This window comes from Hakea prostrata, chromosome 3 (assembly GCF_041222555.1).
Source record: "Hakea prostrata isolate BN-2017 chromosome 3, UWA_Hpros_2, whole genome shotgun sequence".
In the NCBI taxonomy this organism is placed as follows: domain Eukaryota; kingdom Viridiplantae; phylum Streptophyta; class Magnoliopsida; order Proteales; family Proteaceae; genus Hakea; species Hakea prostrata.
In genome coordinates this window covers 24,037,330-24,063,470 of record NC_142602.1, presented here as the reverse complement: position 1 = coordinate 24,063,470, position 26,141 = coordinate 24,037,330, and the positions used below count along the sequence as shown (strand labels likewise).

The window sequence follows — 26,141 nt, the reverse complement described above, 5'->3', positions numbered from 1 at the left end:
GGGGTTTGTGGTTTGTGGTTTATGCCTTTCAGAGTCCATTATTAACAGATTATATGGTCATGATTCATGAATAGCGTCTTCACTTGCAAACATATATGTGTTTGTATCTTCTTCTGTACTACTGAACCTAGTTTTTTAGTTGGTGGTTTGTGTAATCGTGATAACTCAGGTTAGCTCTTATTTTATTTACATTAAGAATTTGTTCCGGAGTCTGGCTTATTTAATTTATTCTTAATGTCTTTCTTGTTTTCACTTAAAGGATCTTTTATGAAGAAAATCTTTGGAAGAAACGAGGGTTTTATTTATTTATTTGGTAAATGATGAGATGTATGGCAAATTAGAGAAATCCAAGATATGAAATGGAGGGTTAAGGTTTAAGCACTGAAGAAATTCTTCGTTAGGAGCTGAGACGTAGTTGTTAGGGTTAAGGTTTAAGCAATGTTAATATTAGTGGGTGGGTCCCACTACAAGATGGTTATGTAGTTTAAGATGACTACTCATTTATTTAATTGAGTCTAAAGAGGACTTCTAATATTCCCTCCATAAGATGAATCTAAAAAAACTTTAATTAAGGAATTAATGAATTAGGGTTGAGGGAAAACATTATAAATAGAGGGATGAAAAACCAAACAACAACACATGATTTATAATACTCTTCCCATGCTCTACGAATTCTCCAAACTAATCTATGGAGGTTCACCGATTTGAAAACTTGGAAATAATTAAGTTGAAAGAAAAGAAAGGGAACGCAAATAGGCACATCCAATGTTTAAATCCATTGCAAAAAATCACTAAGGTAAATGATCTAAAACTTTTCCTTTCATTGATTTAGTTTAACAAGCACAAAGTTACTTAAAGCATTACACCCCGAGTATCTAGATTGGAATATTAAGACCGTTATTTCCAGAACACTAGGTTCTACAGTTAGTTGAACTCTCCTATAAAGGCCCATTACACCATTGGATCGTAACTGATCCTATGGCCTATATTAGAACATACGTTGGGTATAATTCAAATACCTCAACTATTTCTGAATATGACTCAAATACCTCAACAGCAGTTTCCTCTAATATTTGTCCTCATATTTTCTCTCATTGTGTAGAATCTATATGTCTTGCTTGCCATCTTTAGACCCTCTTAAAACGTTTATGGGGTACCGATTCCATTGTGTAGCATCATTCAAGCTTGGCAGGTCAAAATTGAATGCAAAAAGAAACGCATATGGAGGAGGCTCAGGAATTTCACCCAAAAAAGAAGATAAAAATGGAGATAAAGATGGAGGGTGAAGAAACAGGTTAGCAATGAGCTACTTCTACGCAATCGATCCTACAATGTAATATGTGTTAATCGTTTTTTTTTCTTGGACATTATTATCTATTTCCAGTTTCGTTTTCTACAGTAGTTTCAAGAACAGTGAGGGATGAACCTCCAACCCACTTCCAACTTAGGATCAAGTCATTTTCTTTACTCTCAAATTCCTCGCTTAAAATATACCATTCTGACGTTTTCCAAGCTGGTGGATACAAATGGTACGTACGCCATTTTTTCAGATTGTTAAACTTGCTTGTCTCATTTTCTACTCATATTCAGCTTCCCCTTCTTTTTTATCAGAACAATGCGGGTAAAAACTATTGAACAAATATAATTCTTGCATTACAGGAGACTTTGTTTATACCCAAGTGGAAACGAGGATGTAAATGGTGGAGGGCACATCTCTCTCTACTTGCAGATTTCAGAGATAGACTCCCTCCCTCCAGGTTGGGAGGTCCATGCCTTATTGAGGTTGTTTGTGCTTGACCAATTTAGAGACAAGTTCTTGACACTCCAAGGTGGGTTTTCTTCAATCACAGTTGTCAAATTAAATGCTTTCATAAGTTAGTTCTATGACTAGAATCAGGTCTAAATAAATTGAAAAATTACAATAATGACAATAGATGGCAATGGAAGACCAAGAAGATTCCGTGCAACAAACACACAATCTGGGTTCGACAGATTAATTACCTTGGAACAGTTCAAAAACTCCATTAATGGATACTTGGTCAATGACACTTGTGTGTTTGGGGCTGAAGTATTTGTCCACAAGGAGAGTGTTGCAGGCAAAGGAGAGTGTCTGTCGATGACATCCAAATCAGTCAGTTGCAACCATACCTGGACGATAAAGAATTTCTCAAAATTGGATCAGAAATTCCATTACTCTGATACTTTTAGTGTTGGTGGTCATATATGGTAACATTTCTTTATCCATCCATTATTTTACACTTCACATAACTAACTAGCAGTCCGTTAAAGTCTAAACTGTTTTAAATTTGATTTCAGGAGAGTGGTACTGTATCCCAGTGGTGATGAAGGGATTGGCAAAAGCCTTTCTTTGTTCTTGGAGTTGACGAATTGTAGAAAAACTCTTCCTGACCGAGGAGTGTATGTGGAGTATCAATTACGAGTGATGAACCAGCTTACTACCATCCACATGAAAAAAGAAGGTTGGGTCAATTGTATTTACTTTTTTCGTCTAGGCTAAGAAGGAAAAAAAGATCATTAGCATTTGTTCTTCTGTGCAGGGGGTGCTTGGTTTAATGACTCAAGCAAGTTCTGGGGTTGGAGAGAATTTCTCTCTCTAAGTAATTTCAGAGATGGATCAAAGGGTTATTTGGTGAAAGATGCTTGCATCATTGAAGCAAGCATTCAACTCATTGGAGAAATTGGGAAACTGGACTGAAATCAAAATGAGTGAATGGAGAAGCTTTTGATGAGCACAGTATTTATCTATTTCTTAACTAGGGATTTATTATATTACAGTTTTTCTTTTTAGCTAAGATACTCGGTAAATACTTTTTGTTGTTTCATATTATAGTGTTCCTTGTTTTCTTTATTCAACCCTTGTATTCTGCTTCAAGTGGCTAAGCTTCCAAAAGAAAGAAGAGCAACGAGATTGTTGGCTAAGCTTCCATCGATCTTTTAAAATGTAAACGTTAACTGTTTCTGGGTTAACAAAATAGATGTTAATCCTAGAAATCAGAGTATGAATGGATATTAATCTCAGAAATCCGATTACATGTCAGTATTGTATTTGCACCAGCCTTAGTGTTAGCGAACAGAGAATCTCTCGCTTACCAAAGAAAAATAATAGTATCTCACAATTTTCAGCATCTGAAGTGAGTGACTACTTCACAATTAGTGGACTCCAAGGTGACTTTCTTCAATTGCACCTTCATCAAATTTATAACAATTTTCGTTTAATTCTTATGACAATCACAATTGTTGGGCTTTGTGTAGTCAAAATCAGTCTTAACTTGTCAAGCTTGCAAAGCTGTCATATTTTACAACAGATGGCAATGGAAGACTGGGACGATTCCGAGCAACAAAAACTAAGTATGGGTTCGATAGGTTAATTACCCTAGAACAATTCAGGGACCTCTACAAATGGATACCTGGTAACTGACATTGGTGTTTTTGGAGTAGAACTATTTGTTCACAAAGAGAGTATTACAGGCAAAGGGGAGTGTTTCTTGATGAAATCCGTTTTTGGCAATAGCAATCATGTACCTGGCAATTGCAACCATACCTGGAAGATAACCCGTTTCTCTGAATTGGTTCAAGAATTCTGTACCTCCAATACTTTTATTGCTGGTGGTCATACTTGGTATCTAAGTTATGCTTCCCTTAATCATTTAATTTCACACATCACCTCTCCGCCGCTGAAATATGAGATGTTTTCAATTGCTGCTTTCAGGAGAATCTTTATGTATCCCAAAAGGTATTGCTCAATCGAAAGGCAAAAGCCTGTCTTTGATATTGGTATACTTAATTTTAAGGTTAAAAATGTTCAAAGAAAATTATTATTTTTATTAATTCAAATTCAATTTTTAAGTATTAAGTAAAACATTAAGCGGTAGTCATTATCACTTTCTTCAACTCCATGGCTCCACTTTGGTTGCCCTAAATTGTATGACATCTATTCAAACAGCAAGCTCTGCAACCCTCGTCGCCGCTCTGCAACTCCTCCCGTCGGCGCGGGCGGGGCGCCCGGTGTCTCTCCACCTCCCCCGTCCTCCTTCCGTTCCCGCTTCTCTCTCTTTTCCCTTCGTTTCTCCTTCCCGTTTCTCTCCCGCTCTCTCTCGTTTCTCTCTCCCGTTTTCTCTCTCCCACCCTCTCTGTTTCTCCTTCCCGTTTTCTCTCTCCCACCCTCTCTGTTTCTCCTTCCCGTTTTCTCTCTCCCGTTTCGTTCCCGCCCTCTCTCTTTCTCTCTCTCGTTTTCCCTCCCGTTTCTCTCTCCCGTTTTCCCTCTCTTTTTTCTCTCTCCCCCTTTCTCTTTCTCTCTTCTCTCTCCCGCCCTCTCTCTTGCTCTCTCCCGTTTTCTCTTTTCTTCTCTGCCTCTTTTCCGTCTCCGCCTCCCTCTTTCCCTCTTTCTCCGTTAATAACCGGGTCTAGGGTTTCCCCTAGATCTGGGTTGCGTTGCTTTGTTTTTGTTTCTTGTTTTCTTTTATTTTTCTTTTTTCATAACAGCTCCTTTGGTTACGGGCTTACAGCGTTTCCTTGTGCACGTAGCCGGAGCGTTTCTTTGGTGCACACGCGGAACAACTCCAACTTTGGGTACAAGTTATTCCGTCGAGCTTGACTAATCGCCTATATGGCGAGTCGGATGGCGGTCACACCTTCTCCGCACTTTCGTTGCTACCATCGCCATACCCGTAGGAGTTTTGTGTCCGCCCTTGTGGCGTTTTGTAGGTTCCCCTATGTGGGTATTATATGTATCTCCCCCTATGTGGGTGTTTGTATCTCCCCCTATCTAGGTGTTTGTTCTAAGGGTATTGTGGACGCGATCCATTTTGGGCTTGACCCAACCCGTACTCCCTGGCCCCACAATTGCATGTACGCGGGGGTCATATGCCGCTCCTTGGTTCGTTTCGAACTTTGTGTACTCATGCAGCTTGTACTTTTTTAATTATTTAAAAGAAGTGCTGTTTAAAAAAAAAAAAAAACATTAAGCGGTTACTTCTGTAGAAAGAAACCTGAAAAATTATTGATTAATTTTCCCAAAAATACTAGTGTCGTTCGGACTCTCTCAAAACTGAGAATCTTTATCATTTCGTTTTCAAGATAGTCTTGAAAATCTTTCCAACCCTTCCTCTCTCTCTCTTCTCCCAATACTGGGTGGGAACTGTCGTCTAGGAACTTTACCAGGTAACTCTTCCTCCCTTCGAAGCTTGGAATTGTTGGTAGATATATCATATATCTCTCTGTCTATAATATTCAGAGTTCCTATTAACAGATTATATGGTCATGATTCATGAATAGCGTCTTCACTTGCAAACATATATTTGTTTGTATCTTCTTCTGCACTACTGAACCTAGTTTTTTTGTTGGTGGTTTGTGTAATCGTGATAACTCAGGTTAGCTCCATTTTATTTACATTAAGAATTTGTTCCGGAGTTTGGCTTACTTAATTTATTCTTAAATGTCTTTCTTGTTTTTACTTAAAGGAGCTTTTATGAAGAAAATCTTTGGAAGAACTAGGGTTTTTTTTTTTTTAATATTATTAATTTGGTAAATGATAAGATGTATGGCAAATTAGAAAAATCCAAGATATGAAATGGAGAGTAGCACTGTGCACTAGGTCTTTCAGTTTGGTTTTGCGAAACACAAAGAAATACAAATTTCTCTCTCTCATTGTGTAGCATGACTAGCATCTATATGTCTCGCTTTTGCCATCTTTAGACCCTCTTAAAACGTTTATGGGTACCCATTCCATTTGATCAACAACATTCAAGCTTGGCAGGTCAAAATTGAATGCAAAAAATAGACGCATATGGAGGCTCAGGAATTTCACCCAAATAAGAAGATCAAAATGGAGGGTGAATGAAGAGGTTAGCAATGAGCTCTACAAAAATGTAATATGTGTTAATCCGTTTTTTTACATTGGACATTATTAGAAGTAATCGATCCCTACAAAAATGTAATATGTGTTAATCCGTTTTTTTCCATTGGACATTATTATCTATTTCAAGTTTCGTTTTCTACAGTAGTTTCAAGAACAGTGAGGGATGAACCTCCAACCCACTTCCAACTTAGGATCAATTCATTTTCTTTACTCTCAAATTCCTCACTTGAAATATACCATTCTGGCGTTTTCCAAACTGGTGGATACAAATGGTACGTACACCATTTTTTCAGAAACTTGCTTGTCCCATTTGCTACTCTTAGTCAGCTTCCCCTTCTTGTTTATCAGAACAATTAATGTGGATAAAAAACTATTGAACAAATATAATTCTTGCGTTACAGGAGACTTTGTTTATACCCAAGAGGAAACGAAGATGTAAATGGGGAAGGGCACATTTCTCTCTACTTGCAAATTTCAGAGATTGACTCCCTCTCTTCAGGTTGGGAGGTCCATGCCTTATTCAGGTTGTTTGTGCTTGACCAATTTAGAGACAAGTTTTTTGACACTCCAATGTGGCTTTTCTTCAATGACACTCAAATTAATTGCTTTCATAATTTTTTTAAATTGGATCAGAAAATCTATTTCTCTAATACTTTTACTGTTAGTGATCATATATGGTAACATTTTTTTATCCATCCATTATTTTCACACTTCACATAACTAACAAGCAGTTCAATTGAAGTCTGAACTGTCTTAAATATGATTTCAGGAGAGTGGTGCTGAAGGGAATGGCAAAAGCCTTTCTTAATTTGTTCTTGGAGTTGACGAATTGTAGAAAAACCCTTCCTGACCGCGAAGTGTATGTGGAGTATCAATTACGAGTGATGAACCAGCTTACTGCCATTCACATGATAAAAGAAGGTTGGTCAATTGTACTTATTTTTCTCTTGCCTAGCCTGGCTATGTCGGTTGAGCTTCGACTAATTGGTCACTAGCCAATCCTTAGTTTCGACGTATTTGTAACACAGACGCCAATGTTTCCTATAGTTCTATAAGTCGATAGAATTTCTTCTCCTCAAAACCCCACCCCACCCCACCCAAAAAAAAAAAAATTAAAAAAAAAAAAAAAAGTTATTAGCGTTTATTCTTTTGTGCAAGGGCTGGTTGGCTTAGCTCAAGCAAGTGGTGGGGTTGGAGTGAATTTCTCCCTCTTTAAGTAATTTCAGATATGATGAATCAATGGGTTATTTGGTGGAAGATGCTTGCATCATTGAAGCAAGCATTGAACTCATCGGAGAAATTGGGAAACTAGACTGAAATCAAAATGAGAGGATGGACAAGCTTTTGATGAGCACAATTAATATTCATCTGTTTCTTAACTAGGGTATTGCTTGCTATGGAGTTATTATATTACAGTTTTTCTTTTTAGCTAAGATACTTGGTAAATATTTTTTGTTGTTTTATATTATATTGTTTGGGTTATCTTAATATAATATGCGGCCTTAGATTAATTGTTGGAGTTAATAATTGATGGAGTCTCAACATATCAAGGCAATGCAATGTCATTAGATTTGCGATGGATCGAACCGATCAATTGTGGAAGTGGACTATGGTTTGAGATTGCTATTATAAATAGTTATGGACTATGGTTTGAGATTGCTATAAATTTTATGCATATTCTCCTAATCCCTTTAATTTTTTCGATTTTTTCTCTTCCCACATGTGAAATGTCACTATTTGGCCCCACCTAATATTGTGAACAATTTTTAAAGGTAAAATGATGGGTATAAATGTCATTTATAATAAAAAAAACTAATTCATCAATCCCTATTTATTCTCCCATCTCTTCTCTCTCATCTTTTCTTCCTATTTATTCTCTCCTGTTTCTATAAACGTGGGTTAAAGGAAATTTTTGAAAAAAAAAATCTTATTAGGTATTCAAAAATCAAAATGTTATTTTAATTAAAAACTAACTATTCAATCCCTATTTATTCTCTTATCTCCTCTTCTCTATCCTCTTTTTTTTTTTTTTTTTTTTTCCTCTATTTATTCTCTTCCCTTTCTATAAGCGTGGCTTAAGAAAATTTGGAAAAAAATCTACTCCAAAATTAAGTCTTTTTCTCTTTCTCAATTTATTTATTGTTTTTTTTTCTCTTTTCTTTTGTTATTCTTTTTAATTTGATTTTATATTGGGATAATTACTGTTGCCCCCCTGTACTTTGATTTTATTACTAATAAAACCCTGTTTTTTACGAAATTACTGTTGCCCCCCTTCCTTATAACGGTGTTAAGTAGCCATTAAGTTTGAATATGTTTCTTTATTTCTTCTGCAATTTTTGTTATTTGATTTTGTATTGTGAATAAAATGTCTATAGTTAGTAGGTAACTAACTACCATTGATTTGCATCTCTTACCTAAAAAGAAATTTTGGTTTGCATTTAACTTTTTAGGGTTGAAGTCATGTGTATATTTTTTTTTATATTGTTGCTTTAATTTTACGTATATTTTATCAAAAAAAAATGTCATTATCAATAATTCATCATTTTTTCAAATAAGTGTGGGCCCCACAAAATATATGTGGGTCTATTCTTTAATTTAATAAAATAATTTAGCGGTGGGACCCCAAATAGGAAGGTTACTGGCTTTCATTCTTCGCCCCCCCCCCCCACTATTGAATCCTGGGTCCGCCACTGGTTATGATGGGGTTCTTTCAATTACTTAAGTTTTTTGTTCTCTTATCTCTCGACAAGAAAGAGGTATGATAGGAAAGACGAGGAAATTAGAGAATGTTTTATCACTCTATAGGTTTTGACATTCAAGATTTGAATTAATTTTCTTTAACATACATCTGATGTAAGTGTAAGGTATGCATAATTTTTTTAAACACTATATTATATTTTAAATTTTTATATAAAATTTAATTAGGTTTTGAGAAAAATTGAATATTACTCTAACAATTATATTATTATTATTTTTTCATTATTTAACCCTGATATTCTGGTTCATGCGGTTGTAGGGTCAATTTAGATCTGCATGAATAATCAACTAAATGTGTTTTTTCTTTTGAAAAATAAAAAAGCAACGAGATTGTTGGCTAACTTCCATCTTTTAAAAGGTAAACGTTAACTATTTCTGAGTTAACAAAATAGATGTTAATCCCATATATCAGACTATGAATAAATATTAATCTCAGAAATCAGATTACACGTCAGTATTTTCACCAGCCTCAATGTTATGTAATCGAGCAGAGAATCTCTTGCTTCACAATTATATATCGTTTTATAATTTATTGGATTGATGAAATTATTAGTTATAACTTATAATACTTAAATTTAAAATACATAATTAGTGGACTCTTGAAAGGTACAAACAATGGTACATCAAATTTAAAATGTAATTTTTAATTGAAGAAGCATAATTAGTGGACTCTTTTAAATTTTAAAAGATTTATTTTTTATTCCAACCAGGTTCAATCTTGATTCTAACTTGAATCTATTTAACGTTCATCTTCCACTTTTGCATCATTGAAGTGGACTTTTTAACTCTTTGTTGGAATTAAGAATTTTTTTTCGCGAAAATTGCGTGTGGTGAAAAGACATTATTATAATAAAAAATTCTTGTTTAAACGACTGAAATCCTTCTTCTACGTATTAAATTATACATAGATAAAAAAAATGCTTCATGTTTATTCCAAAGGAGAGATAGACGAAAAAAATAATAATAATAATTTAAAATCTTTCCTAAATTCTCTCAATTTTTATATTCATTTTTTTCTATCATAATCTATTCATCTCCTTAAAACTTTCTTACGGTTGACCAAACAACTTCATTTTATTTATTCTTTGCATTTTTTTAAATAATAATAGAATATGAGTTGAGATACGAATCTTGATATTTTATCAAGATATATATTTTTCACTTAAATGCCACGGGACACAATCCTATGAGGGAATTACAGGGAATTGTAGGGAAAGGAATTACAGAGGATATGGATCCACCTTTCTCCATCTACTTTAGCTAGGTAAACGACTTTAAGGTTTGTTGTGAAGTAGGGCTTCTTTTTTCTTTTTCTGGTGTGTGTGTACATGTAATGTTTCTCTCCAGTTAAGATGGAGAGTTTTTGATGGGCAAATTAGATCTCCAGTTGTCTTCATAGATGTACTGTTCTGGTAATTAATTTTGTATGTATATTTCAATTTACTTTAACAGAATGATGTATTTTTCAATCAAATGAAATGAGAGTTTCATTAATATCGTTAAATTAAAGTTTAATTTTGAAGAATACATCATTATCCTTTTATTAATATTTATTAATAGTAACTGATTCCATTAAACTAACAATAGTTACTCTAATTGGATGTCGTATATTGCTCGCCTCTCACAATCCCCTGCACCAGGAGATGGAGAAAGATGAGCCGCTGCAATCCCGATGTAAAAAATGGATTGGCACTGGAAACAGAGAAGACAAAGAGGAGAAATCGCCTTTAAAAGGACAATGGTTAGGGTTCGAAGGAGAAAAATAGACTTCAACATTACTATTACTATTTGTCAAAAAAACGAAAAGATAACGGTACAATAGCACATACCTGACGCAGTCCACCGCCCAATTTAATGGTTTGATCAGCTATCTTTGAGAGGTCTAGTGGAAGAGGAGGTTGGTTCGTGTAATTTTAGGGTTAGGTGAAGGCCTTCCACAACAGAGGATTAGGCATCAAGAGATCGAGAGACCGAGAGACTTTGAGAGAGATTGAGGGGATAGTGGAAGAGGAGGTTGGTTCGTGTAATTTTAGGGTTAGGTGAAGGCCTTCCGCAACAGAGGATTAGGCATCAAGAGATCGAGAGACCGAGAGACTTTGAGAGAGATTGAGGGGATCGAGAGGTTCGAGAGAGATCGAGCAAGAGATTCAGAGAGATGGTCGAGAGAGTGCTGATTTAGAGAGAGATTCAGAGAGAGTTCGAGAGGGAGAGGGATATAGAGAGCGACAGACTTTGAGAGAGATTCAGAGAGAGTCCGAGAGGGAGAGGGATATAGAGAGTAATAGACTTTGAGAGAGATTGAGAGAGGTTGAGAGATAATCAAGAGAGAAATTAAGGGAGGGATTAAAATTAATGATAAATTAATTAAGAATAATTTATGACTAAAATGTCTAAATTATACTTGTAAAAATAAGAAAAGTAATAGCAAATAATACAACATTATTGCTATTTGGAACAATGATAAGGACAGAAAAAGATTTGCGAAAAAGGTACAAAAATTAACCAAAAATGGAAGAAAAAAAATTTACAATTTGAATTTGAATGGAGTCGTTTGTGAGTTAGAGTCAGAGTTAGAGTTTGAGATGATTACTAATAAACAAAACTTACAATTTGAATTTGAATGGAGTCGTTTGTGAGTTAGAATTAGAGTTTGAGATGATTACTGATACAGTCCCGGTCTCCGTATCGTTGGACCAGAGAAGAGAAAAAATTCAGACTAGAGAAAAGCGGATTAGAAGAAACAGGGGTTGGGGAAGAACAAGAACGCACAGAGAGATATCAGTTGGGAATTGGGGAAAATATTTTTCGTTCCTCCAAAAACTCCTTTGGCAAATCTTCCACACTCGGATTTCATATCTTCGAGAGAGAGAGGGATATAGAGAGTGATAGACTTTGAGAGAGATTGAGCGGTCGAGAGATAATCGAGAGAGAAATTAAGAGAGGATTAAAATTAATGATAAATTAATTAAGAATAATTTATGACTAAAATGTCTAATTTACAATTTGAATTTGAATTTGAATGGGGTGAGTTAGAGTCAGAGTTAGAGTTTGTGATGATTACTAATAAACAAAACTTTCCAATTTGAATTTGAATGGAGTCGGTTGTGAGTTAGGGTTAGAGTTTGAGATGATTACTCCCGGTCTACCGTATCGTTGGACGAGAGAAGAGAAAAAATTCAGACGAGAGAAAAGCGGATTAGAAGAAACAGGGGTTGGGGAAGAACAAGAACGCATCGAGAGATAACAGTTGGGAAATGGGGAAAATATTTTTCGTTCCTCCAAAAACTCCTTTGGCAAATCTTCCACATTCGGGATTTCATATCTTCGAGAGGGAGAGGGATATAGAGAGCGACAGACTTTGAGAGAGATTCAGAGAGAATTCGAGAGGGAGATGGATATAGAGAGCAACAGACTTTGAGAGAGATTGAGAGAGGTCGAGAGAGAAATTGAGAGAGAAATTAAAAGTGGGATTAAAATTAATGATAAATTAATAATAATTTATGACTAAAATGTCTAAATTATCCTTGTAAAATTAAGTAAAGTAATAACAAATATTATAACATTATTGGTATTTGGAACAATGATAAGGACAAAAAAAGACAGAAAAAGATTATCATATGATATGATAGTATAATATGATATATATATATATATATATATATATAGAGAGAGAGAGAGAGAGAGAGAGAGAGGAGCAAAATTTGCAAGTACGTATCAATTGGAGTTGTTTTCTAGTAAACAAAACGCGAAAATAGGGATTCGGGATTTCTTGAAAATAAAATTGGAAGTGATTAAATTATTTGGGTTCTTCAAACTTTTTAAATTTCAAAGTGTTCTTGGAAGATCTGTTTCTATAAATGAGCCTTGTGAGAGAGGCGAGATTCGCAAAGACTCTTCTGGAGAGTTTCTCTCGTTTTAGGATTTCTCCCCCTCTCTCGGTATCAATCAGTTTTTCACTTCTTTAAATCGTCAATAACCTACAGGAACCTTTTCAAATTAACGTACAGGTACCTTTTCAAATTAACGTTATAAGTTGTAGCAGATTGAACTCGAATACGAAATTAGACTCAAAAGGCGGACACAGAGCAATCTTGCCAAAAAACAAGATGAAGATGGAGGGTGAAGAACAAGGTTAGCAGTGGGGTATTTCCATTAATTAATCCAATATTTTTGCATTAATTCTTTTTTTCCTCAACTTTAATGTCCATTAACATCTTCATTTCTTTCAGATATTTCAAGAACAACCAGGGATGAAGCTCCAACCCACTACCAACTTAGAATTGGATCGTTTTCTTTGCTTTCAAATTCTACAATTATTAAATACTATTCTGACAGTTTCCCAGCGGGTGGATATGACTGGTACATCCCTTCTTTTAACCATCTTGTTATGCCTTCTTCGTATGTTCCCTGAATATTTTAGTTAATATTTGTGCTTTTTAGGAAGCTTTGTCTATACCCTAAAGGAAATGATGAAAAGGGGGAAGGACATATCTCTCTTTACTTGGAAATGTTAGAGACAGACTCATGGTCTCCTGGTTGGGAGGTTCATGCTTTGGTCAGGTTCTTTGTGCTTGATCAACATAGAGACAACTACTTAACACTTCAAGGTGGCTTTCTTCGATTGCACTTTCATCAAATTTATAACCACTTTAGTTTGATTCTTATGACAATCACAAAACTGTCTAACTTGTTAAGCTTGCAAAACTGTCATATTTTACAACAGATGGCAAAGATGGCAATGGAAGACTGGTACGATTCCGAGCAACAAAAACTCAATATGGGTTCGATAGGTTAATTACCCTAGAACAATTCAGGGACCCTACAAATGGATACCTGGTAAATGACATTAGTGTTTTTGGAGCAGAATTATTTGTTCACAAAGAGAGTATTACAGGCAAAGGGGTGTGTTTCTTGATGAAATCCGTTTCTGGCAATAGCAATAATGTACCTGGCAATTGCAACCATACCTAAAAGATAACCCGTTTCTCTGAATTGGTTCAGGAATTCTGTGCCTCCAAGACTTTTACTGCTGGTGATCATACTTGGTATCTAAGTTACGCTTCCCTTAATGAGTTAATTTCACACATCACCTCTCCAGCCACTGAAATATGAGATGTTTTGAATTGCTGCTTTCAGGAGAATCATTATGTATCCCAAAGGTGTTGCTCGATCGAAAGGCAAAAGCCTTTGTTTGACCTTGGAGTTGTGTGATTCACCCAAGCTTGTTTCTACTCAAGGCATATATACGGAGTTTGAATTACAAATGGTGGACCAGCTCAACGGCAAACACATGAAATAAAAAGGTCAGCTAGTTATTGTACAAGTAATGGACTGTTTTTTTTTTTTCTTTTTCTTTTCTCAAATACATAGAGTAGTAGTATCTATTACAGCTAGTGTCTTTGATATTCTAAGGAGGATACATATGCTATATAAGTGAGCCATATTGCTAGAGTGTGGTTTGAATAAACTCCTTAAGGTTAGAATGCTTACTATTTTACAAATTATATACCAAAATTGGAACATAAGCTATCGGCCACTTATTGTGATTCAGTGGTGAGAGTAGATCAAACATTTCATTTTCAATGCACCAAATCTCTTCTACTTGAATGTTGTACAGTTGTGCTTGGTCTATCCCATCTTTCATCCCACATAAGAGAGCTTCAATGATTTTCCCCTCCCAAAGTCTTCTTGTATTGACATACTTCAATTGTCCTTCCCAAAATACATAAGGTAGTAGGGTCTATAATGTTTGACCTTCTATAGTCTAAAGAGGATTGAAATGCCAAATACAAAAGCTATTGGTGGAGTATGGTGTCACAAAAACCATTAAGGTTTGCATCCTTAATGTTAGTTAGTACTGCTTTATGTTGTTAATTCATTTTCCTGTATGTTAACAACTGTTTATTTAATTTTTTATGCAGGGCGAGATTGGTTTAATGATTCAAATAAAAATTGGGGTTGGTATGATTTCCTACCTCTTAATAGTCTTAGAGATCAATCGAAGGGCTACTTGGTGAAAAACGTCTGCATCGTTGAAGCACGCATTCTACTCACTAGAACAATTAAGAAATCAACATGAGAGTTCTACATATAGTTATCTTTGCTAATAAGCATTGACACTCTACCTAGTACTGTTTTGTTAGGTACCTGAAATTGTATTGGTTCCTTATTTTTATACTTCAAATGATTAGTTGAATTGTTGTGAGGTCACTTCTTGTGGTTCATGATATAAATAGTAACTTACATAAACATATGATTTAGTCATTCTTGACAAGGATTCTACCAATTTGAATGTAGCTAGAAATTATTAATCTGTTGTCATTTAACTTGTGCTCTATAACATCTTTCGGATTCTTCTAAATGCATACGAATTTTAATTATTCATTTACATTTCTAACTAAGACAATCTAAATTATTATCTAGTTAATTTCAAATAATTTAATACAATAAATCACTGGAGCAACTGGGAAATTCGAACTCCTCTTTTCTAAGATGGCCTTGGGTGTCTCAATGGTTTTCTTGAAGCCTATATACACTTATTTTGGATGATGTCATAGCTTTAAAAGTCTATAGGAATTCTGATTGTTGAGGGAAAATTGAAACTTGAAAATCAATTATTAGCATGTTACTAATAACTGCCGGGTTTTTGAAATGGATTATCAAGTTGAATACAGAATTCATTAATTCAAAAGAAAAATAAAATTTCAATAATCAAAAGAGAGAAAGAGGGAGGGGAAAAAAATACAACGAGCAAAAGGATAGTATGCTTTCTTAGGTTTTCAAGAATTTTTTTCTTTCGAAAACTTAAGTTAATCTCTTTTAACTTAATGGTTATTTGATTCTCATTTTAGGAAGCCTTAGAATCCTTCCTTTCGAGTTTGTGCTCTTCTCACACTTCTTTACCACATATTTATTATAATGTCTACATGAAATCAATTGCATGGTCTTACCTTTATATTATTTTTTTACGGGTAATTTTCATCTGAACCCCCTGAGGTTTGGTCTATGTCATTTTTAGTCCAAAAAAATCGAGACTTTGCATCTGCCTCCCCTGTACTATAGAAAAAGTCAGTTTAAGGACAAATTATTACTTTTATGACTAATTTGCCCTTTTTAATTTTTATTTTTTAATTTAAGAAAAATCTTAGCAAGATGGATGAAGAGATTCTCCCTTCACCCATCTTCTTTGTTGAGTTGAGCAAATGGCCTACATACACCCATCGAGCCCAAAATTCCATTCCCACCTGAAATTCCTCAACACCATTAGTGTAATCTATCAAATGGTCCCTCAAGAAATCCATCGATTAACTACAAAACCTCCTTCACTTGAGTTGAGTTTTGGTGACAGAAAAAGAGAAAATATACTTATTGCAGCGCCTACAGTTAGAGCAAATATACAGGAACCTCTTCTTCCTGCCAATGACAATTGCTATGAAACCAGAAATTCCAAAACTTGGATCGGGATGGAGAGAGAGAGAAATAACCTCCATTTGCTAGTAGAATCTATAATAAACAGAGGCAATAGCCATGGAAGTGATTCCTAAACTGGACATGACATCCGCAACCAGGTAAGTAAACCGCTCCGATTTCTTTCTGGATAATCTCTCAACAATTCGCATTGAAATCATATTAAACTCATCGTTGTTCTCTTCAGTACTACCTATCCACTCCTGCTCCATGACAGAGCAAATAATCAAGCTCATCTTCTTCTTCGCCTGGAAAACACTGGGAGGACGGTGAACGATTGGAGATGAGACAGACGAGGAACAGAAAACTGAGTTAGGTTTCGGAAAAAAAGGAACTGATTTCGATCAAGTAGGAGCATTTAGCGCCCGCAGCGACGGGAATTCTAGCTGCCATGGCTGTTCTCTTCAAGAACGAGTTTAGCAATCACCATAGAAGAAGAAACCAAATGTGGCTTTGCGCACTGTTGAGAACATAAATTTCCCCCTTTTGCTCAATTTAATCATGAAGATGGGTGGAGGAGGAATCTCTTCATCCATCCTAATAAAGTTTTACTTAAATAAAAAGTAAAAAGGGCATTAGTCATAAAAGTAATAATTTGTCCTTAAACTGACTTAATCTATAGTACAGGGGAGGCAGATGCAAAGTCTCGATTTTTTTGGACTAAAAATGACATAGACCAAACCTTAGGGGGTCCAGATGAAAATTACCCTTTTTTTACTACTCAAATGTAGGTCATACTCCTAATATGTGATGGAGAAGAGTGAACAGAAACCTCTACTTTTACATATTGAGATCCAAAAACCTACGCATACTTTCTTCTACATAGGGTTAGAAGAAAAAAAACACAGAGACTCAAGAAATGGAGAGAATAAGCAAAACGAACTTTATAGCATTATGGAAGTACCAATCAGCTATAATTTAGAATGATCGGACTATGGCAGCTCAAGAAGTTTCACGATGTGGGGAAAGCCTATGGGCAGAAGCCTCTCTTTTTTTGGTTTGCCAACCCCGGTTTATAAACCGGTGGTTCGACCTGCGTCGCACACCTGGCTGTGGTGGGTGAGTCTCCCAGCGGGGATTTTTTGCATCCACAAGGAATCGATATCGGAACCTTGCTTAAGCGAACCAAGCTGCTTACCACTTAGACCAACCCCTGTTGGTTGAAGCCTCTTTAAAAATCAAGAGTGAAGTTTATTAATTTAGATTTGATTGAATATTGATGTGAATATTATTGAAAAATCAATGTATATCAATAAAAAAAAGGGTAAATATCACTTACCTCCCCTCTTAGCTGGACAAATAGCACTTACACCCCCTCTTAGTTGGATAATATCACTTACCTCCCCTCTTATCTAGCAAATATATCAAACACCTCCTCTCTATTAACTTTTTTGGTTAAATTTAACTTTTATTGCTAAAAAATTTTCTAAAACCCCAAACTACCCTTAGCTAAAAATATTTTTTATTTTAAACCCTAAATTACCGTAATCACCCTAACAAATAAATACTAAATTACCCTCAATTAAAATAATTATTATAAACCAAAACACCATAGTTAAAAATCAAATTATCTTTAATTATTAAAAGCCCAACATACCATTTTCTTTTCTTTTTTTAATTTAATGAAACAATTAAAAAACACGTACTACTATCAAGTAAATTTAAAAATGCAATTAAAAAAAAAAGGGTATGTTGATAAAATTAAACACGTAGTACTATTTTGGGTTTTTCTAATCGTTTGATAAATTTATTTAAAAAAAAAAAGTATGTTGCTTTTAATAATTAAAGATAATTTGGGTTTTAATTATGTTGTTTTGATTTTTTAACAATTATATTAATTGAGGGTAATTTAGTATTTTAACTGTTAGGGTGATTATGATAATTTAGGGTTTAAAATAAAAAATATTTTTAGCCAAGGGTAGTTTGGGGTTTTTGAAAAATATTTAACGGTAAAAGTTAAATATAACTGAGAAAGTGAGGGGAGGTGTTTGATATGTTTGCTAAGTAAGAGGGGAGGTAAGTGATATTATCCAACTAAGAGGGGGTGTAAGTGCTATTTGTCCAGCTAAGAGAGGAGGTAAGTGATATTTACCCATAAAAAAATGGAAGATAAACTTTCTCTTAAGAAAAAGATTTATCTAAAGATTATGATAAATAGAAGATTACGGATTCTTAAATCAAAAGATTATGAAATCTAAAAATAGAAGATTATTTTTCTTGTTAAGAAGCATATATATATATATTTTTTTAACACTCGTTGATTGAAATCTTTCTTTATTGATTGGTTGAAACATGGGCTCTGAATTACTTGTTTGGGCCTCTTTTATATGTGATCTTCTCTCGTAAGCCATCTGGAGTCCTTTCTTTGATTAAAACAAACAATGTTAATGCTTTTTTTGATCCTTTTAGTAAACTTGCTGCAAGTCTTTTACCAACAAGAATAAAAGAAGACTCGCAATTTTGGGCATACCTAACTTAGACTGAACTCAAAGACTTGCATCTAATTCACATATAGATGAAAGAAGTAGCAGGATTTTGTTATATAGGATAAGGATCAACTCAGAAGCTGCTAGCTAGATCATTTCAAGCAAGATTAAACGAGACTTGATGAATCAGAGTTGGTAGAATCGCATTGCTTGGTAAGCTCTTTTTTTATTTATTTATGATACGAATTTCTTTGCTGCTTCTCTTCTGTACTATCACCCATTCAATGCTTAATGAACACCAAAATTTGTGCAATTTTTTTTAGCCATATATTCTACCACTACAACGAATTTGGCATGACAGTATGTTAGTATCAGAACACCAGAGGCATTGTACAGAGCAATATTAGACAATAAGAAATAGAACCACACAAATTATTATAATCTTATGTCAGAAACACATACCTGAAAAATTGAAGAAGCAAAAACTAAAACAATAGGAACTCAAACAAGGTGAGTTGAGGCGTATGTAGAGTACATGAACTAAAACAAAGTGAGTTGAGGCATAAGTATAATACATTTTCTTAAGGTGATTAAATGCCCCTTAAGTGTTGGGTTTGATCTTGGAGTTCTCACCTCCAACACAGAAGGAAGAAAGCAAAATTGAAATTTTTTCACCTTTCAAAACATAATTTTTCTTACTAAAAACCAAAGAGAAAAACTCTTTTTATATCCCATGGCCTAATTTGACTAGGGTCTACAGTTCGACTCTTCCCATGCAGAGTGATCTATATTTAACTTTTTACCAGCATTTACCCTAAATAGGAGCAATCAATGTATATATAATCGATATTATCATTAGTTCCATCTGATGTGGAACTAAACAAATATGGTAAATTAGATTACTTTATATATATGTCGAATTGCCAAAATACTTGGATTAAAATCTTTACATTAAAAATAATCCTATGAAATAAGAATTAAATAAGAGTGTCCTAAAACAAAACTAGGAGGTAGAGTTTTAATGTTTTTAAAAATTATCTAAAACCTAGGGAGATAGTGTTTTAATGTTTTTAAAAATTATCTAAATAATATATTATTTAGTTTTTAAAACCAAAATCCAACAAAGTAGTCATCACTGATCACCCTGGGATGTGAATATTATTGAAAAATCGGTGTAGATCCATATAAGAACTGAAACTAACCTTTCCACTTCCACAACAAAGCTTTCCAACTTGCAGAGAAGAAGATTGGTATCGAGTAACAAAATTACACCCAGATGGCCTTTTACACTGGCGGTGGTGAAGAAGGTTAGCATCTGCCAATAATTTCACTCAATTCCTCTCTCCTGAAACTTCATTTTCATCAAATTCAGTTCATTCTATTTCATTTTCTGCAGAGGTGTCAAGAACAATGAGAGATGAACCACCAACTCACTTCAAACTTAGTATCAAGTCATTTTCTTTGCTCTCAGGTTCATCCCTCGATGAATACGACTCTAGCGACTTCGAAGCTGGTGGCTACAAATGGTTATTCTAGATATATTATTTTCGATGTCTTCATCAGTTCATTTGTTTCTTTCTGTTTTTCTTTTTTTGGTGTGTGTGTAAGTATGTTTCTAAACTGGTGCATTGCAGGAAACTCCGTTTCTACCCTAAAGGAAACAAGAGTAAAAAAGGTGAAGGGTTCCTCTCTGTTTACTTGGTAATAACAGAGACAAATAAACTCCATCGAGGTTGGGAAGTCTATGCAGTTTTCAGGCTGTTAGTGCTTGACCAACTCAGAGACGAGTACTTAACAGTCCAAGGTTGCTTCTTCAACTACACTTGCATGTTGTCAAGTTAATATCATTCAAAAGCATTTCAACATTTTTCTTTTTTTTTTTCTATCTTAATGAAGTAACGTATCTGTAATGCCTTCCATTCCATGACCAAGTGTAGCTGCAGATGGAAAAGCAAGACGATTCCGTGAATCAAGAACACAGTCGGCTGGGTTCACCAGAATCATTAGCCTTGAAGAATTCAATGACCCTTCCAAGGGGTTCTTGGTCGACGACAATTGTGTGTTTGGAGCTGAAGTGTTTGTCCATAAAGAGAATTTTCTCTGCAGTGGGGAGTTGATGCTGATGAAATCTGTACCAGTCAGTTGCACCCATACCTGGAAGATAAAGAAATTCTCTGAACTGAATCAGGAACGCCATTACTCTGATATTTTTACTGCTGGTGGTTTTAATTGGTACCTTAATGCTTCTCTTAATTTCACACATCACTGCTACATAATCTCTCCAGCTGCTGAAATATGGGCTGTTTTAAATTTGTTCATTTCAGGAAAATCTTAATGTATCCCCGAGGAAATTCTGAATGGAAAGGCAAAAGCCTTTCTTTGTTCTTGGAGCTGGAGTCGAATGATTCTACTAAGCTTTTTCCTGGCCAAGGTGTATATGCAGAATACCAATTACGAATAAAGGACCAGATCAACAACAAACACCAGCAACTTAAAGGTGAGCCATAATACACTGAAAGCACTAGTTTGTGTTTACCAGGATTAATTGTTCATTGTCATGTGGTTTACCCGAGAAGTTCGCATCAAAATGCAGTACTGATATTGTGTAAATGAAGGATTTTAATTTGTCTTGAATCCCTTTTTTAAGTGGTTGGTTCATTTTCTTGCACTTTCATGATTGTTTTTAATCTTTTATGCAGGGAAGCGTTGGTTTAATAATTCAGCTAAGAGTTGGGGTTTTAGTAATTTCGTGGCTCTCAGTACTTTTAGAGATCAAGTAAATGGCCACTTGTTGAATGATGCCTGCATCATCGAAGCACGTATTGAACTCATTGGAGCAATTGAGAAATCAACATGAGAGACTTCAAGCTTTTGGAGATTCAACTCTTCAAGTGATGTTTTATATCTTAATTAGGGTATTTTGTTATATTTGATTTTATGCATGGAAACTCTACCTGATGGTGATTTGTTATGAGACAGATTTTTTTCTTCTTTTGTTATTTTGGGGGTAGCAGAGTCATCAATCAAAACTTCTTTTCTTATTTTTATATTGAATAGATTGAATTTGGGGTAGCAGTTCAAAAGAATTCCTTTAGAATATGAAGGTTTTTTGCGTTCAAAACTTATGTGGAAACATTTACTTGTACAGTCACAGGAACTATTTAAATTCAAATAATACAAGGTGTGTAGAAGATAGAGTTCAAATGTAGATCAGCCGTTTCTAATTTATTGGAGTTTGACAGTGATTCACATAAGGTTTGTTACCTTCTTCTGCATTTGAAAAATTTTTAATTATGAATTTGAATTAGATTTTGTTTCTAAGCCTTTTAAACATGATAAGAAAATATAACTAAATACTTGAATTGGGCGCAGGTTGTGATCGCAATATATAACAATGACAACCCTAACTTCTAATTTATTATGTAATTTTATATTTTTTTTATAAATTCATTATTTAATTTACAACTTAAACATCTGATTAAGTTTTGGCTGAGATTTCTTTCATTGTAAAATGTAAAACTTCATCTATAATCATTTGTGCGCCATACAAATTTCATTATTCTTGGAGTACATCAGAAACTTATGATAATTGTTGTACCTCCAGAGGATGCAAGACTAAAGAGAAATCATGTAACTTGGGCAGAGGAATATCATAATAAGTTACATTAGAAAATTGTTGAGCTAACCAACGGGAGTTGGTCCAAGTGGTAAGCAGCTTGGTCCGCTTAAGCAAGGTTCCGATATCAAAATCTTGTGAATGCAAAAAATCCCCGCTGGGAGACTCACCCACCACAATCAGGTGTGCGACCCGGGTCGAACACCGGATTAGTCAGGGCAAAGCCTTGGAAACCGGGGTTGGCGAACCAAAAAAAAAAAAAAAGAAAGTCTTTGAGCTAGTTTTAGCAAATTGGTGGCCAAGTAGGCAAGGACAATGGAGATCTTGATGTTGAAGAGTCTTTGCAGAGTACCAATTCCGACTTGTGGACCAGCAGCATTCGCATGAAACATAAAGGTGATCAGCCTCACTTTTCCCCCTATCATATATTAATTCTAGTCTAAAGGCATTTTATATATATATATATATATATATATATACCATCAATGAGTGTCGAATTCATGATTTATTTATAAACTGGTGTTGGTCATTTCCAATCGAATAATCATGCAGTGGTATCACATATTAATTTTCTTCTTTCTTTGAACTAAAATAAGAAAAAAATAAAAAGAAACAGCTAATTTAGTACAAAGTAGACCTATATAAAACTCAGTCCTCCAGTATTATAAATTATGAACTTGTTTTCTTAGATAAACATTCGATTATTTAAGGGGAAGAAGAAAAAAAATTCAATGTTCGATCTTTTAAATTTGAAAAAAGAACTCAATGTTCGATTGTTTTTTATAAAGGGGAAAAAGAAACTCAATGTTCGATTGCACAATAACAAAATCTATACAGTCATGGCTTTATAGCTTGGATTATTTATCTATTAGAGTAGAGGTCTATAATCTTTTACATTTCTCTACCACATAATAGGAGTAAAAATCATCTTTAAGTTTGGCCCAAAAGAAAAAAAAATCATCTCTAAATGTTGATAAATGAATAGAGGTGAATGAAATCCACCATATCGCGTGATGAAAAATTATGATGAGAGCACAAAATCTAGACTCGTGCCTCTAGGCTTCTCAATAATGGAGACTCTGGCCTTCTATTCCATTATTTATTTATTTATTATTGATGCTTTTATTGCCATTCTTTAGCTGACCTTTCAAATTTTTCAAGCAAACAATTGGAAAATAGATGAGAGTGGGATGGGGTTAAAAGGAGTGGGATTTTTGTTCACGACTGTGAGGATATCCGCTCCGCTGGCACGGTTTTGGGAGAAATATTATGCATTTAATCAACGGTTTTTATGAACAACAATTACTTTTAAATTACAAAATTATTTGTAATTTACAAGTACAGGCCCTTGATTTAGAGTAGATTTACAAAAGAAGGCCAAACTTGAAAAATCAAAAAGGCGATTCACATTCAACAAAGCCTAGCCCCATCCAGTGTTGAAAGGGAACGAGTGGTGGGAAAGCTGGAGAAAATGGGTTCGGGGTTAGTGGTGGTGGGCCCAGGTTGGCCCGCAAAAGGGAGAGGAGGAGGGACTGAGGTAAGTGGTTAGTCGATGGCATGTGGGCCCATAAGTGGCCGAGAAATGACACGCACGAAGGAAATGTTTTCCATAGATTGTTGGATTCTCTATTGGATTCAATTTCTAAATTATGGAAACATATTGAACGTGTGTTTTTTGGGCGGAAATTTGAATATTTTTTGAAAAATTTGAATTTATTGATAAGAGTTGATTAGGGATTTCCCGAAGATACTATGGAAGCGATTACCTGCCAATATGGCAGGATTTGTTTCCATATGAATATATTGATTCTGAAGACTGGAGAGCGGAGACGACTTGCAAAGGCTTTACTAGAGAATGATTTTTTCTATTTCCACTTGAAGAACACCATTCAACTTTGGTTTGCAGCAGAGGATTAATTGGAGTCAGAATACAAAATTAATCAGACCCAAATGGTGGCGACTAAGCAATGTCGTCCAACAAAGAAGACGAAGATGGACGAAACTGCAGGTGATTAAGAATAAATCACTCGATGATCACTCTTACTTATTAATTCTTTTCTCTTGAACTTGAATATCTACTTACGTTTTCATTTCTGCATGCAGAAGTTTCAAGAACAGTAAGGGAAGAACATCCAACCCATTACCAACTTAAGATCGAATCATTTTCTTTGATCTCAAGTTCCTCACTTGTAGAATACTCCTCAGACAATTTCCAAGCCGGTGGATACAAATGGTACACTCTTTTATTCAGATAATTATTTTATGCTTTCATTGATCTGCTCCGTCATTATTGTAGATTCTTGTTAACCACTTCGTTCGACCTATGCATGCATATAAATTAATGGTGCATTTCAGGAAACTCTGCCTATACCCCAAAGGAAACAAGGATGAAAATGGGGAAGGGCACATCTCTCTATACTTGGAAATGGTAGTGACAGACTCCTTATCCCTGGGTTGGGAGGTTCATGCCTTGTTCAGGTTGTTTGTACTTGACCAACGCAAAGACAACTATTTAATACTCCAAGGTAGCTCTTTTTGATTCCACATTCATCAAAATTTTAGAATTTTCTTTAGTTAGTTCTGTAGTCAAAAGCTATCTAACTTGTTAATCCTAAAAAAATGTCATATTTGACAATAGATGGCAATGAAAAACCAAGACGGTTCCGAGCAGAAAAAACTCGTCATGGATTTGAAAGATTGATTACCTTGGAACAATTTAAAGACCCGAAAAATGGATACTTGGTGAATGATGTTTGTGTTTTTGGAGCTGAAGTATTTGTCCATAAAGAGAATGTTACAGGTATAGTAGACCGCCTTTCAGTGACAACAGAAGCTATGAATTATAAGCATGCCTGGAAGATAAAGAAATTCTCTCACTTGGTTCGGGAATACCATTACTCTGATATTTTTACTGCTGGTGGTTTTAAATGGTACTTGCTTCTCTTAGTTCTAGACGTCGTCACTTCTATATAATCTATCTCTCCAGCTGCCCCTGCTGAATATGAGGTGTTTTAAATTGTTGATTTCAGGAAAATCATGATTTATCCCAAAGGATATGCTGAAGGGAAAGGCAAAGGCCTTTCAGTGTTCTTGGAGTTGGAGTCCAAAAATTCAGCTAAGCTCATTCCTGCCCAAGGAGTATATGCAAAGTATCAATTACGAATGATGGACCAGATCAACATCATACACAAGGAATTTAATGGTGGGTCATAGTACACTCAAAGCACTAGTTTGCTTTCCTCCAGTGCCAAGTATTTATTTATTTTGTTCTTTTGGTGAAATCCAATGCCAAGCATTAACTCCATCCAATGCAGTACAGTTTCATGAGGCATCATGTTGAAAATTAGAATAGTATGATTAGAGTTCTTTGATGGCCATTTTATTTTTGTGAAAAACCCATTTATAAATCAAACACTTAGAACCATTTCCATTCTTTTTTCTTGCCCTATTCTATTTAGACCAAATAGAACCCTTTTTTTTTTTTTTTTTTGACTATTTGTGCCTGCTTCTACAAGCACTACAAAGTGAAAATAGGTCTTTAAGATTTGAATGGATGCAAAGTGTCATGTGGCTACCATAGAGAATCGCATCACAGTACTGCACTGCTGATATTGTGTAAAATGAAGGATTCTAACCTGTCTTGAATCCTTTCTTCTTTAAGTGGTTGGTTCATTTTCTTCTGCCTTGAATTCATGAGCTGTGTATTCAATTTTTTTATGCAGGGACGCATTGGTTTAGAGATTCAAGTTTTAATTGGGATCAAAGAGTGTTCCTGCCTTTCGATATCTTTAGAGATCAATCAAATGGCTACTTGGTGAATGATGTCTGCATCATTGAAGCACATATTACACTCATTGGTACAATTGAGAAATATATCTGCTTATAAGCATGGAAACTCTACCTGATAGTGATTTGTTATAACACAGATTGTTGTGCTTTTTATTGAGGTGTAATGAAGCCAAGAATCAAAACTTTTCTTCCTTTTTTTCCTATGGAT

General features: G+C 34.9%; 3 protein-coding genes and 1 pseudogene across 3 annotated transcripts; all 4 read left to right on the top strand.

Moving 5' to 3' along the window:
• The first annotated feature begins 1,221 nt into the window (after positions 1-1,221).
• LOC149021779 (uncharacterized) lies at positions 1,222-2,716 on the top strand. Its single transcript, XM_089147498.1, has 6 exons — positions 1,222-1,294; positions 1,385-1,529; positions 1,660-1,829; positions 1,935-2,226; positions 2,317-2,480; positions 2,559-2,716. Exons 1-6 carry the CDS (start codon positions 1,222-1,224, stop codon positions 2,714-2,716), a joined length of 1,002 nt encoding a protein of 333 aa, XP_089003624.1.
• Positions 2,717-4,627: 1,911 nt separating this feature from the next.
• LOC149021778 (uncharacterized) lies at positions 4,628-14,714 on the top strand (annotated as a pseudogene).
• Positions 14,715-18,675: 3,961 nt separating this feature from the next.
• On the top strand, positions 18,676-21,385 carry LOC149021777 (uncharacterized). The gene is made up of 7 exons (XM_089147497.1): positions 18,676-18,741; positions 19,752-19,835; positions 19,925-20,054; positions 20,163-20,332; positions 20,466-20,760; positions 20,853-21,025; positions 21,228-21,385. The coding sequence occupies exons 2-7, from the start codon at positions 19,805-19,807 to the stop codon at positions 21,383-21,385; spliced, it is 957 nt and encodes a 318-aa protein (XP_089003623.1). The 5' UTR covers positions 18,676-18,741; positions 19,752-19,804.
• Positions 21,386-24,094: 2,709 nt separating this feature from the next.
• LOC149021776 (uncharacterized) lies at positions 24,095-26,030 on the top strand. Its single transcript, XM_089147495.1, has 6 exons — positions 24,095-24,152; positions 24,248-24,377; positions 24,500-24,669; positions 24,783-25,074; positions 25,174-25,346; positions 25,867-26,030. Exons 1-6 carry the CDS (start codon positions 24,095-24,097, stop codon positions 26,028-26,030), a joined length of 987 nt encoding a protein of 328 aa, XP_089003621.1.
• The last annotated feature ends 111 nt before the right edge of the window (positions 26,031-26,141 follow it).